Below are 14,077 nucleotides of genomic sequence, written 5' to 3'. Positions count from 1 at the left end.
TTTGGAGAGACATTGTCCACCTCACTCTACATCATCCACTCCGTCCGTCCACTTCACTCCACATACTCTCCACTCCGTCCCTCCGTCTCAATCCCCAAACTTCTACCCCTCTCACCTACCTCTTGCCGTCTTGCCAGCCTTATTTCTTCACAAAGTTCAGGCTGTTTGAGAATCATGACCTCATCTCTCGCTTTAGTTTCCCCTCTACTGATACGACCCCCCCCCCCCCCCGCTCCCCCCAGCCTTTAAAACAACATTTTGCGACAGTGAGCCCACAAATCTCTCGTCCATTTTAAATTGCCCGTATCAGTGGCTGTTAAGCTTCACTCTGTGATCCTGTAGGTTTTCTAGATTCCTGATCCATCCAACACAGATGATGTTTTCCTTCGGAGATCCGTCTTTGTTGGTGCTTCCATTTTCTTTTAAGTTGATTAATCTTCTCGACTTCACTTCCCTCAGCAGCACCTATGGGTTTTTGTTTCTCCGAGTCCCTTTACTCTGGGATCATCCTAGATCCCTTGGGGTCTCTCGTCTTCTTTAAGGCTCTTTCCTCCTCCCAGGGGCTTATCCGAAATGCTGTGGAGCCTTTTGTCTTCTCCAGGGCCCTTCCCGTCTCAGGGCTCATTCTATATACCTTAGGCACACATGTCTTCTCCAGGACTCGTTTTAGATTCCATTGTTCCTCATATTTCTTCCAGGACCGACTTCAGAGATCCCAAGACTCCATACGTTACCCAAGCTACAACCCGGTGCTATTGGGGCCCCTCGCCACCCTCCAGACACTAGGCCAGACCAACCCTCTGACTCTTGAGAGATCTTGAGACCTCGGCAAGGTCCATACCATTCTCCATATTCAAATCCAAACCTGGGCAGGATGTCTCGCCTTCCCACCAAGGGCCACATACTAATGATGTCACGCTTCAGCCCAAATCTTTCTTCTTCAGTCGCAGTCTGAGGTGTCAGGAACTCTGGCTTGCCCGAGACGCCCTCCCTACCACTTTGAGGTGACGGGGGCTGCCTGCTCTCCTTACCAGGACCTGCCCTGGCCTAGGCAGCATCTGGTCCCACATCCAATAGCTATCAACCACTGCCAATCAACCAGACCTGTAGCGGCTCCGACGAGGAGAGATCAGCGGAACGGTCTTCCCTGAAGGCCCCGTCACAGACACAAAAGACGGCCCTCTCCTCCTGCCACGGACAACCCGCGCCTCCTCCTTTCTCCCTCTCAATACCAGGGCTTCCTGCTCCGGCAGGGGAGGATGCGGGTGAGGGAAGCAAGGAAAATTTTCAGTGATATGCAGTGCCTGATGGATCTGTGCGCGTCTTCTGCTGCTCGAAGGATTTTATGTGGGGTTTAGAGGGTGCTCTCTACTGCCAACCTCTTGAATCTTCCCTCCTGCCCTGAACTGTTGCTCAGCCTTCCCTCCTGCCCTGAACTGTTGCTCAGCCTTCCCTCCTGCCCTGAACTGTTGCCTTGCCTTCCCTCCTGCCCTGAACTGTTGCTCAGCCTTCCCTCCTGCCCTGAACTGTTGCTCAGCCTTCCCTCCTGCCCTGAACTGTTGCCTTGCCTTCCCTCCTGCCCTGAACTGTTGCTCAGCCTTCCCTCCTGCCCTGAACTGTTACCCTGCCATCCCTCCTCTCCCGTACTGTTGCCCAGCCTTCCCTCCTGCCCTGAACTGTTGCCCAGCCTTCCCTCCTGCCCTGAACTGTTGCTCAGCCTTCCCTCCTGCCCTGAACTGTTGCCCTGCCTTCCCTCCTCTCCCGTACTGTTGCCCTGCCTTCCCTCCTCTCCCGTTCTGTTGCCCAGCTTTCCCTCCTCCCCGTACTGTTGCCCAGCCTTCCCTCCTGCCCTGAACTGTTGCCCAGCTTTCCCTCCTGCCCTGAACTGTTGCTCAGCCTTCCCTACTGCCCTGGACTGTTGCCCAGCTTTCCTTCTTACCTTGAACTGTTGCCCAGCCTTCCCTCCTGCTCTCAGCTGTTGTCCAAACTGGATCAGGATTCCCTTAGAATGACAGTGAAGGAAGATGAAGGATAGGATGGAGGGAGGGGGATGAATGAAGGGAGGGCAGGGGAAAGATGGAAGACAACAGAAGGATGGAGGAGGACATGAGAAGGAGGGTGAGAGAGGGATGGAGGGAAGACGACAGAATGATGGAGGGAGGGCAAAAGAAGGGTAGAGGTAAGACAACAGAAGGACGGAGGGAGGGCAAGAGAGGGATGGAGGGAAAACAACAGAAGGATGGAGGGAGGGCAAGAGAGGGATGGAGGGAAGACAAGAGAAGGATGGAGGGAGGGCAAGAGAAGGATGGAGGGAGGGCTAGAGAAGGATGGAGGGAAAGAACAGAAGGATGGAGGGAAGGCAAGAAAGGGACAGAGGGAAGACAACAGAAGGACGGAGGGAGGGCGAGAGAAGGATGGAGGGAGGGCAAGAGAAGAATGGAGGGAACGAACAGAGGGATGGAGGGAGGGCAAGAGAGGGATAGAGGGAAAACAACAGAAGGAAGGAGGGAGGGCAAGAGAAGGATGGAGCGAGGGCAAGAAAAGGATGGAGGGAGGGCAAGAGAAGGATGGAGGGAATGCTGTGAGGGAGGAGGATGTTAATGGACCTGGAAGTGTCTGAAGGGGTCGTGATGTGAGGTTGTTGGCCCTGTGGGAATGGTCCGGGGTCGTGGCCAATGTTAGTGCCCCTGGGGGTCGTCTGCAGAGTCGTGGAGGCTGTGAGGGGTCGTCGTGAAGGCAGGTCTCTCATTAAAAAGTCATTATGTGGTCGTGCAGGTCATGAAGAGGGTGGGGGGGGTCGGGGGGTGGGGAGGGGGAAGGGTTATAAGTCATCGTTAGCGTGGGGGCCGTGTGAGCTGTTACGAGTCGTGGAGGTCGTGGTATGAAAGGTCTTCTTTGGAAGAGGTCGTTCTTGTGAGTCACAGAGGTCATGGAGGGACGGTAGAGTCTAGGGTGGGTCTTCGTCATGAGGCCGTGTGGGTCACAGTGGTCGTGCCTGTAGTCGTAACGCCAGTGTTTCATGAGTATCATTCTTGAAGATAAACGGTCGTCGGAAAGTCTGTGTGTGAGTCGTAAAAGGGGTCGTGGCCGCCGCGGCTCGGGGGTCGTAGTTTGGATAGGATGGAATGATAGTTTTTTTTTGTACCTGGAGTGGGATTCGAACCGTTCACCATGTCTTGTTCTTTCTCAAAGGCTGTTGTCATCCCGGGGTCTTTCTCACCTCCATTAGGCACATCCATCAGCTGTGTGACAGAGGACTTACAGACCCTAGCTAGATCTGTGTTATACACAGACAAAGCTGGGGTGGCACAGCTTTAATTGTGTACATCATCCCTGGGTGTATTCTTATTCAAGTCGTTCTTTTAGGCTTTTAACGCCGTTCCGTTATGCCTTATGTATAGTTGTTTAGCGTTTTTTGTGCCTCCTCTTATATACAATTTTTTTCTGTCGTTCTTTTAGGCCTTCTATGCTGTGCCATAATACCATATATATATATATATATCGTGTTTTAGCCGCTCTTGTTAACCCCCTTGTATACCGTCCGTATCTTCCTTTCAAACCTTTTACGCTGCCCTCTCCGCCTTATGCATCTTTCCTTCATTTTCAGCCTTTCTTTTAACCATCTTTAATGTCTTTTGTTTTGTTCTATTAGGTCTTTTTACGCGCTTCTTTTATGAGGCATCCCTGGCCCGGGGTCCTCAAAGCTCCGCCTATTGTCTTGACCATTTCACTGGGACGACCCGATACTTCCTCCTTGCCTGGGTTTTGTTTTGGTCCACTTTCTCTATCTTTTTTTTTTTCTGGTTTCTATCTTTCGCTTCCCTGTCTGTGTTTTTATTCCGTGTATTCTCTCGTAATGGTATTATTATTTCTTGTGATTACGTTTCTCATGGGGTCGTATTTCTTCATGACCCAGTGTGAGTGAAGGTCTCTTATCTCTTTTTCCCCAGTGTGAGTGAAACTCTCTTATCTCTTTTTTCCCCTGTGTGAGTGAAGCTCTCTTATCTCTTTATCCCTAATATGAGTGAAGGTCTGTCATCTCTTCTTTCACGAATTTTAGTGAAGGTCTCTTATCTCTTCTTTTCCCAGTGTGAGTGAAGGTCTCTTATCTCTTTTTTCCCCAGTTTGAGTGAAGCTCTCTTGTATCTTCTCTTCCTAGTGTGTATGAAGCTGTCTTATCTCTTTTTTCCCCTGTTTGAGTGAAGCTCTCTTGTATCCTCTCTTCCTAGTGTGTATGAAGCTGCCTTATCTCTTCTTTCCCCAGCCTAGTGTAATTGAAGATCTCTTAACTAAGTCGTTCCCCAGTGTGATCAAAGCTCTCTATCTCTTCTTTCTCCCCTGTGATTGGAGATATTTTGTCTCTTCTTTCCCCAGTGTGAGTGAAGCTCTCTTATCTCGTCTTTCCCCAGTGTGAGTGAAGCTCTGTTATTTCTTCCCCGCACAGCCGCAATTATCGTATTTCATGTTGACGCTTATAAGGCTTCCCCATTTTCTCCCATGTACACCCACAAAGTTACTAAATTTAGAAATTAAGAAAATGAGACTTTGTCTCGAAATTAATGGCCGTTGACGAGATCTCAATGGAAAATGATTCTGAATGCAGGGAATGGCATATCCAGACCCTCTGTCAGCACCTTTTACCATTTTGAACTAATTAAAGACATGAAGAAAACCTGCCACGGTGAAATAATAAATGTGTGTGAGAAAACCTTGATTTACCGACCAAGCTGTGGGCTCACAGCGCTTCCAGACGTACTGTTGTGTTGGTTGTACGATAGATTGCAGCCTGTCGCTGCCAAGCGGATGATTTTGTAGATTGTTCCAAATGTACGATGATTAGATAGGTGTCTCATACTAGCGTCAGCTAGATGTAGCAATGTTTGCTCTATATACCAAAGATGGATGTGTATTATTCACATGTGTGGCTGTCAGCTGGGGGTATTGTATGCCACCTGTGTGAGAGAATCATTTGGCCATATGTTGCTGCCACAGGTAAGCGTGTTTGTGGAATATATCCTGATGCATACTATAGCTACGCTCACGATACGCTACCGCTACGCTCACGGAATACTCTCGCCCCGATCACGGTACGCTCTCGCTCCGCTCACAGTCGTAGGTAATGCACACTTACCGCTCCGCTTACGGAACGCTATAGCTCCGCTCACGGTACGCTTCTACTCCGCTCACGGTACGCTCCCACTCCGCTCACGGTACGCTCCCACTCCGCTCAAAATGTTTTTGGATGACCGTTGCTTGCGCGTGATCGGAGCGCGAGCGAACCATGAGCAATAGTGAGCATTACCCCGTTGAAATACATGTGATAATACAGAACCGGAGCGAGAGCAAACCGTGAGAGGACCGTGAGCGGAGCTGTAGTGTGCATCAGGCCTACATCATCATCCATGTGTGACGTAATACCGGACAATATGTCACGGGGAAGACGTAACTTCTTGCTGATATACGAGCGTCAGCTGAGCTCGTATTGCTGCTGAATATACGAACAACGGCAGAGTGCATTATCCGGCTGGCAGACGAATATCAAGGATAGAATACAGATGAATACAGGAAGACGGGCTTTGCGCTGCCAGATGCACGAATATAGACTAGGTTTCTCGCGCTGCCAGATGCACAAGGAAACTTTGTATGTCAGGCTAACAGGATAAACGAGAATTACATGAGAGAACCGAACCGCCAGACATGGAGAAACACCATCTCCTGACCTCCAGTGCCGACGTATTTTATTCGATTTGTATCATTCAGTCATCCATACCCAGCCTTTGGTAGAGGATGGGGACGTCTGTGTGGAAATGAGGCTTTGGGAGGGATGAAAGGCGTAACAGAGAACCTTTCATAGGAATATGATGATCCTTGGTGTTTGTTATATATATATATATATATATATATATATATATATATATATATATATATATATATATATATATATATATATATACTTAGAAAAGCTAATGGATTTGTATGTAGCATTTATGGATCTGGAGAAGGCATATGATAGAGTTGATAGAGATGCTCTGTGGAAGGTATTAAGAATATATGGTGTGGGAGGCAAGTTGTTAGAAGCAGTGAAAAGTTTTTATCGAGGATGTAAGGCATGTGTACGTGTAGGAAGAGAGGAAAGTGATTGGTTCTCAGTGAATGTAGGTTTGCGGCAGGGTTGTGTGATGTCTCCATGGTTGTTTAATTTGTTTATGGATGGGGTTGTTAGGGAGGTAAATGCAAGAGTCCTGGAAAGAGGGGCAAGTATGAAGTCTGTTGGGGATGAGAGAGCTTGGGAAGTGAGTCAGTTGTTGTTCGCTGATGATACAGCGCTGGTGGCTGATTCATGTGAGAAACTGCAGAAGCTGGTGACTGAGTTTGGTAAAGTGTGTGGAAGAAGAAAGTTAAGAGTAAATGTGAATAAGAGCAAGGTTATTAGGTACAGTAGGGTTGAGGGTCAAGTCAATTGGGAGGTGAGTTTGAATGGAGAAAAACTGGAGGAAGTGAAGTGTTTTAGATATCTGGGAGTGGATCTGTCAGCGGATGGAACCATGGAAGCGGAAGTGGATCATAGGGTGGGGGAGGGGGCGAAAATTTTGGGAGCCTTGAAAAATGTGTGGAAGTCGAGAACATTATCTCGGAAAGCAAAAATGGGTATGTTTGAAGGAATAGTGGTTCCAACAATGTTGTATGGTTGCGAGGCGTGGGCTATGGATAGAGTTGTGCGCAGGAGGATGGATGTGCTGGAAATGAGATGTTTGAGGACAATGTGTGGTGTGAGGTGGTTTGATCGAGTAAGTAACGTAAGGGTAAGAGAGATGTGTGGAAATAAAAAGAGCGTGGTTGAGAGAGCAGAAGAGGGTGTTTTGAAATGGTTTGGGCACATGGAGAGAATGAGTGAGGAAAGATTGACCAAGAGGATATATGTGTCGGAGGTGGAGGGAACGAGGAGAAGAGGGAGGCCAAATTGGAGGTGGAAAGATGGAGTGAAAAAGATTTTGTGTGATCGGGGCCTGAACATGCAGGAGGGTGAAAGGAGGGCAAGAAATAGAGTGAATTGGAGCGATGTGGTATACAGGGGTTGACGTGCTGTCAGTGGATTGAATCAAGGCATGTGAAGCGTCTGGGGTAAACCATGGAAAGCTGTGTAGGTATGTATATTTGCGTGTGTGGACGTGTGTATGTACGTGTGTATGGGGGTTGGGCCATTTCTTTCGTCTGTTTCCTTGCGCTACCTCGCAAACGCGGGAGACAGCGACAAAGTAAAAAAAAAAAAAAAAAAAAAAATATATATATATATATATATATATATATATGAGTGAGGAAAGATTGACCAAGAGGATATATGTGTCAGAGGTGGAGGGAACGAGGAAATGGGAGACCAAATTGGAGGTGGAAAGATGGAGTGAAAAAGATTTTGAGTGATCGGGGCCTGAATATGCAGGAAGGTGAAAGGCATGCAAGGATTAGAGTGAATGGGAACGATGTGGTATACCGGGGTCGACGTGCTGTCAATGGATTGAACCAGGGCATGTGAAGCGTCTGGGGTAAACCATGTAAAGTTCTGTGGGGTCTGCATGTGGAAAGGGAGATGTGGTTTCGGTGCATTGTCACTTGACAGCTAGAGATTGAGTGTGGCCTTTGTTGTCTTTTCCTAGCGCTACCTCGCGCACATGCGGGGGGAGGGGGTTGTTATTTCATGTGTGGTGGGGTGGCGACGGAAATGAATAAGGGCAGACAGTATGAATTATGTACATGTGTATATATGTATGTGTCTATCTGTGTATATATATGTATACGTTGAGATGTATAGGTATGTATATGTACTGTGTGTGGACATGTATGTATATACATGTGTATGTGGGTGGGTTGGGCCATTATCTCGTCTGTTTCCTTGCGCTACCTCGCTAACGCGGGAGACAGCGACAAAGTATAATAAAATGATATACATATATATGGATTATGTGATAATTGACAGGCGCGCGAAAGAGAGACTTTTGGGTGTTAATGTGCTGAGAGGTGCAACTGGAGGGATGTCTGATCGTTATCTTGTGGAGGTGAAGGTGAAGATTTGTATGGGTTTTCAGAAAGGAAGAGAGAATGTTGGGGTGAAGAGGGTGGTGAGAGTAAGTGAGCTTGGGAGGGAGACTTGTGTGAGGAAGTACCAGGAGAGACTGAGTACAGAATGGAAAAAGGTGAGAACAATGGAAGTAAGGGGAGTGGGGGAGGAATGGGATGTATTTAGGGAATCAGTGATGGCTTGCGCAAAAGATGCTTGTGGCATGAGAAGCGTGGGAGGTGGGTTGATTAGAAAGAGTAGTGAGTGGTGGGATGAAGAAGTAAGATTATTAGTGAAAGAGAGGAGAGAGGCATTTGGACGATTTTTGCAGGGTAAAAATGCAATTGAGTGGGAGATGTATAAAAGAAAGAGACAGGAGGTCAAGAGAAAAGTGCAAGAGGTGAAAAAGAGGGCAAATGAGCGTTGGGGTGCGAGAGTACCATTAAATTTTAGGGAGAATAAAAAGATGTTCTGGAAGGAGGTAAATAAAGTGCGTAAGACAAGGGAACAAATGGGAACTTCAGTGAAGGGCGCTAATGGGGAGGTGATAACAAGTAGTGGTGATGTGAGAAGGAGATGGAGTGAGTATTTTGAAGGTTTGTTGAATGTGTCTGATGATAGAGTGGCAGATATAGGGTGTTTTGGTCGAGGTGGTGTGCAAAGTGAGAGGGTTAGGGAAAATGATTTGGTAAACAGAGAGGAGGTAGTAAAAGCTTTGCGGAAGATGAAAGCCGGCAAGGCAGCAGGTTTGGATGGTACTGCAGTGGAATTTATTAAAAAAGGGGGTGACTGTATTGTTGACTGGTTGGTAAGGTTATTTAATGTATGTATTACTCATGGTGAGGTGCCTGAGGATTGGCGGAATGCTTGCATAGTGCCATTGTACAAAGGCAAAGGGGATAAGAGTGAGTGTTCAAATTACAGAGGTATAAGTCTGTTGAGTATTCCTGGTAAATTATATGGGAGGGTATTGATTGAGAGGGTGAAGACATGTACAGAGCATGAGATTGGGGAAGAGCAGTGTGGTTTCAGAAGTGGTAGAGGATGTGTGGATCAGGTGTTTGCTTTGAAGAATGTATGTGAGAAATACTTAGAAAAGCAAATGGATTTGTATGTACCATTTATGGATCTGGAGAAGGCATATGATAGAGTTGATAGAGATGCTCTGTGGAAGGTATTAAGAATATATGGTGTGGGAGGCAAGTTGTTAGAAGCAGTTAAAAGTTTTAATCGAGGATGTAAGGCATGTGTACGTGTAGGAAGAGAGGAAAGTGATTCGTTCTCAGTGAATGTAGGTTTGCGGCAGGGGTGTGTGATGTCTCCATGGTTGTTTAATTTGTTTATGGATGGGGTTGTTAGGGAGGTAAATGCAAGAGTTTTGGAAAGAGGGGCAAGTATAAAGTCTGTTGGGGATGATAGAGCTTGGGAAGTGAGTCAGTTGTTGTTCGCCGATTATACAGCGCTGGTGGCTGATTCATGTGAGAAACTGCAGAAGCTGGTGACTGAGTTTGGTAAAGTGTGTGAAAGAAGAAAGTTAAGAGTAAATGTGAATAAGAGCAAGGTTATTAGGTACAGTAGGGTTGAGGGTCAAGTCAATTGGGAGGTAAGTTTGAATGGAGGGAAACTGGAGGAAGTAAAGTGTTTTAGATATCTGGGAGTGGATCTGGCAGCGGATGGAACCATGGAAGCGGAAGTGAATCATAGGGTGGGGGAGGGGGAGGAAATCCTGGGAGCCTTGAAGAATGTGTGGAAGTCGAGAACATTATCTCGGAAAGCAAAAATGGGTATGTTTGAAGGAATAGTGGTTCCAACAATGTTGTTTGGTTGCGAGGCGTGGGCTATGGGTAGAGTTGTGCGCAGTAGGGTGGATGTGCTGGAAATGAGATGTTTGAGGACAATGTGTGGTGTGAGGTGGTTTGATCGAGTAAGTAATGTAAGGGTAAGAGAGATGTGTGGAAATAAAAAGAGCGTGGTTGAGAGAGCAGAGGAGGGTGTTTTGAAATGGTTTGGGTACATGGAGAGAATGAGTGAGGAAAGATTGACCAAGAGGATATATGTGTCGGAGGTGGAGGGAACGAGGAGAAGTGGGAGACCAAATTGGAGGTGGAAAGTTGGAGTGAAAAAGATTTTGTGATCGGGGCCTGAACATGCAGGAGGGTGAAAGGCGGGCAAGGAATAGAGTGAATTGGATCGATGTGGTATACCGGGGTTGATGTGCTGTCAGTGGATTGAATCAGGGCATGTGAAGCGTCTGGGGTAAACCATGGGAAGTAGTGCGGGGCCTGGATGTGGAAAGGGAGCTGTGGTTTCGGGCATTATTACATGACAGCTAGAGACTGAGTGTAAACGAAGGGGGCCTTTGTTGTCTTTTCCTAGCGCTACTTCGCACACATGAGGGGGGAGGGGGATGGTATTCCATGTGTGGCGAGGTGGCGATGGGAATGAATGAAGGCAGACAGTATGAATTGTGTGCATATGTATATATGTATATGTCTGTGTGCGTATATATATGTGTACATTGAGATGTATAGGTGTGTATATTTGCGTGTGTGGACGTGTATGTATATACATGTATATGGGGGTGGGTTGGGCCATTTCTTTCGTCTGTTTCCTTGCGCTACCTCGCAAACGCGGGAGACAGTGACAGAGCAAAATAAATAAATAGATAATATATATATATATATATATATATATATATATATATATATATATATATATATATATATATATATATATATATATATACATATATAGGAAAGGATCACAATTTTGTATGTTCTCAAGTGTTATATAACAGGTGATGGAGAGACTGTATGTATGTAGACTGAGAGCCAACTGCCCCGCGTGTGGGTGAGACAGAAAGAAAAGTCCAGCTATGTGGACAGGAGTGACACTTGAAAGCCACTGAAGCGCCGGCTCAGTGCTCCCAGACACTAACCCAGGCCGGGTAGGACCGGTAATATACCTCCCCGGTCGGTGGCTGCCCACCAGCTACTGCCTACCTCCCTACAGAGAGAGAGAGAGAGAGAGAGAGAGAGAGAGAGAGAGTAGTGTAGGGTGTGCTCTCTACTGACACATGCCCTCGTCAAGGGCATCAGCACAGCTCACTCTCCCTCTGACCCATGTCTGTGTCATCTGTTCCCTGGCGACAGACACATCTCCCTCTGGCACTCTTCTTTCAACCATACGTGTCATATGTCTCTCCAGAAAACCACAATACATCTTTCTCTAACACGTCACCGTGTACCACAGGTGTCATATGTCCCTCTAAAGCCACGGCACATCTCTCTCTGACACATCTCTGTGTACCACAGGTGTCATATGTTCCTCCACAACCACAGCTCACCTCTCTCTGACACATCTCTGTGTACTACAGGTGTCATATGTCCCTCTAAAGCCACAGCTCACCTCTCTCTGACACATCTCTGTGTACTACAGGTGTCATATGTCCCTCCACAACCACAATACACCTCTCTCTGACACATCTCTGTGTACCACAGGTGACATATGTTCCTCCACAACCACAGCTCACCTCTCTCTGACACATCTCTGTGTACCACAGGTGTCATATGTCCCTCCACAACCACAATACACCTCTCTCTGACACATCTCTGTGTACCACAGGTGTCATATGTTCCTCCACAACCACAGCTCACCTCTCTCTGACACATCACTGTACCACAGGTGTCATATGTTCCTCCACAACCACAGCACATCTCTCTCTAACACATCACTGTACCACAGGTGTCATATGTCCCTCCACAACCACAATACATCTCTCTCTGACACATCTCCGTGTACCGTAGGTGTCATATGTCCCTCCACAACCGCAATACATCTCTCTCTGACACATCTCTGTGTACCACAGGGGTCATATGTCCCTCCACAACCACAATACACCTCTCTCTGACACATCTCTGTGTACCACAGGTGTCATATGTCCCTCCACAACCACAATACATCTCTCTCTGACACATCTCCGTGTACCGTGGGTGTCATACGTGCCCCAGAACCAAAGCCTGACACCTTTCTGTGTACCGTAAGTGTTACAAGTCCCCTTAGAACCATAAGACATATTTCCCTGACACATCGCTGTGTGTCATCAGGTGTCATATATTCTCAGAACAAGACAACGTCAACATAAGTTTCATTATGTGCCCATTTTCTGACGTCATCATTTATGCTCCTCAGGCGCAGTATGGGTCTTGCTGCTCGACTGGGCATTAGGCCGAGGCGAACCCGTCTCCGGCCACTCCTGCTGGCCACCTTCACCTACCTGGGCCTCGTCACCTTGCTGACCCATGGCCACACCCTCCTGCATCAACCAGGTGAGTATGGTCAGCCTTCACCTGGTCACCTCGCTGACCTGTGGCCACTGTCATGTTATATAGGGCCATGTAATGTTATCATTATACTACAGCTACTACTACTACTACTACAAATGATAATGATAATGATAATGATAATGATAGTAATAATGATAATAATAATAATGATAACAATAATAATAATAATGATAACAATAATGATAATGATAATAATAATGATAAGTACCATTGTACAAAGGCAAAGGGGATAAGAGTGAGTGCTCAAATTACAGAGGTATAAGTTTGTTGAGTATTCCTGGTAAATTATATGGGAGGGTATTGATTGAGAGGGTGAAGGCATGTACAGAGCATCAGATTGGGGAAGAGCAGTGTGGTTTCAGAAGTGGTAGAGGACGTGTGGATCAGGTGTTTGCTTAGAAGAATGTATGTGAGAAATAGAAAAGCAAATGGATTTGTATGTAGCATTTATGGATCTGGAGAAGGCATATGATAGAGTTGATAGAGATGCTCTGTGGAAGGTATTAAGAATATATGGTGTGGGAGGCAAGTTGTTAGAAGCAGTTAAAAGTTTTTTATCGAGGATGTAAGGCATGTGTACGTGTAGGAAGAGAGGAAAGTGATTCGTTCTCAGTGAATGTAGGTTTGCGGCAGGGGTGTGTGATGTCTCCATGGTTGTTTAATTTGTTTATGGATGGGGTTGTTAGGGAGGTGAATGCAAGAGTTTTGGAAAGAGGGGCAAGTATGAAGTCTGTTGTGGATGAGAGAGCTTGGGAAGTGACTCAGTTGTTGTTCGGTGATGATACAGCGATGGTGGCTGATTCATGTGAGAAACTGCAGAAGCTGGTGACTGAGTTTGGTAAAGTGTGTGAAAGAAGAAAGTTAAGAGTAAATGTGAATAAGAGCAAGGTTATTAGGTACAGTAGGGTTGAGGGTCAAGTCAATTGGAGGTAAGTTTGAATGGAGAAAAACTGGAGGAAGTAAAGTGTTTTAGATATCTGGGAGTGGATCTGGCAGCGGATGGAACCATGGAAGCGGAAGTGAATCATAGGGTGGGGGAGGGGGCGAAAATCCTGGGAGCATTGAAGAATGTGTGGAAGTCGAGAATATTATCTCGGAAAACAAAAATGGGTATGTTTGAAGGAATAGTGGTTCCAAACATGTTGTATGGTTGCGAGGCGTTGGCTATGGATAGAGCTGTGCGCAGGAGGGTGGATGTGCTGGAAATGAGATGTTTGAGGACAATGTGTGGTGTGAGGTGGTTTGATCGAGTAAGTAATGTAAGGGTAAGAGAGATGTGTGGAAATAAAAAGAGCGTGGTTGAGAGAGCAGAAGAGGGTGTTTTGAAATGGTTTGTGCACATGGAGAGAATGAGTGAGGAAAGATTGACCAAGAGGATATATGTGTCGGAGGTGGAGGGAACGAGGAGAAGAGGGAGACCAAATTGGAGGTGGAAAGATGGAGTGAAAAAGATTTTGTGTGATCGGGGCCTGAACATGCAGGAGGGTGAAAGGAGGGCAAGGAATAGAGTGAATTGGAGCGATGTGGTATACCGGGGTTGACGTGCTGTCAGTGGATTGAATCAGGGCATGTGAAGCGTCTGGGGTAAACCATGGAAAGCTGTGTAGGTATGTATATTTGCGTGTGTGGACGTATGTATATACATGTGTATGGGGGTGGGTTGGGCCATTTCTTTCGT

General features: G+C 46.7%; 1 protein-coding gene across 3 annotated transcripts in view; it reads left to right on the top strand.

Moving 5' to 3' along the window:
• The window catches only part of LOC139763167 (probable sodium/potassium/calcium exchanger CG1090), a 362,327-nt gene that overhangs the window by 126,391 nt on the left and 221,859 nt on the right, over positions 1 to 14,077 (top strand). For all 3 annotated transcript variants that reach the window (XM_071688878.1, XM_071688880.1, XM_071688877.1), the window contains exon 2: positions 12,245 to 12,381. In XM_071688878.1, coding sequence (XP_071544979.1) covers positions 12,252 to 12,381 — 130 coding nt within the window. In that variant the 5' untranslated portion in view covers positions 12,245 to 12,251. The remainder of the gene's footprint in view (positions 1 to 12,244; positions 12,382 to 14,077) is intronic.

The sequence above is a fragment of the Panulirus ornatus genome, chromosome 46 (assembly GCF_036320965.1).
Source record: "Panulirus ornatus isolate Po-2019 chromosome 46, ASM3632096v1, whole genome shotgun sequence".
Taxonomy (NCBI): domain Eukaryota; kingdom Metazoa; phylum Arthropoda; class Malacostraca; order Decapoda; family Palinuridae; genus Panulirus; species Panulirus ornatus.
The sequence above is the reverse complement of the archived record's forward strand: the minus strand, read 5'-3'. Positions and strand labels throughout refer to the sequence as shown.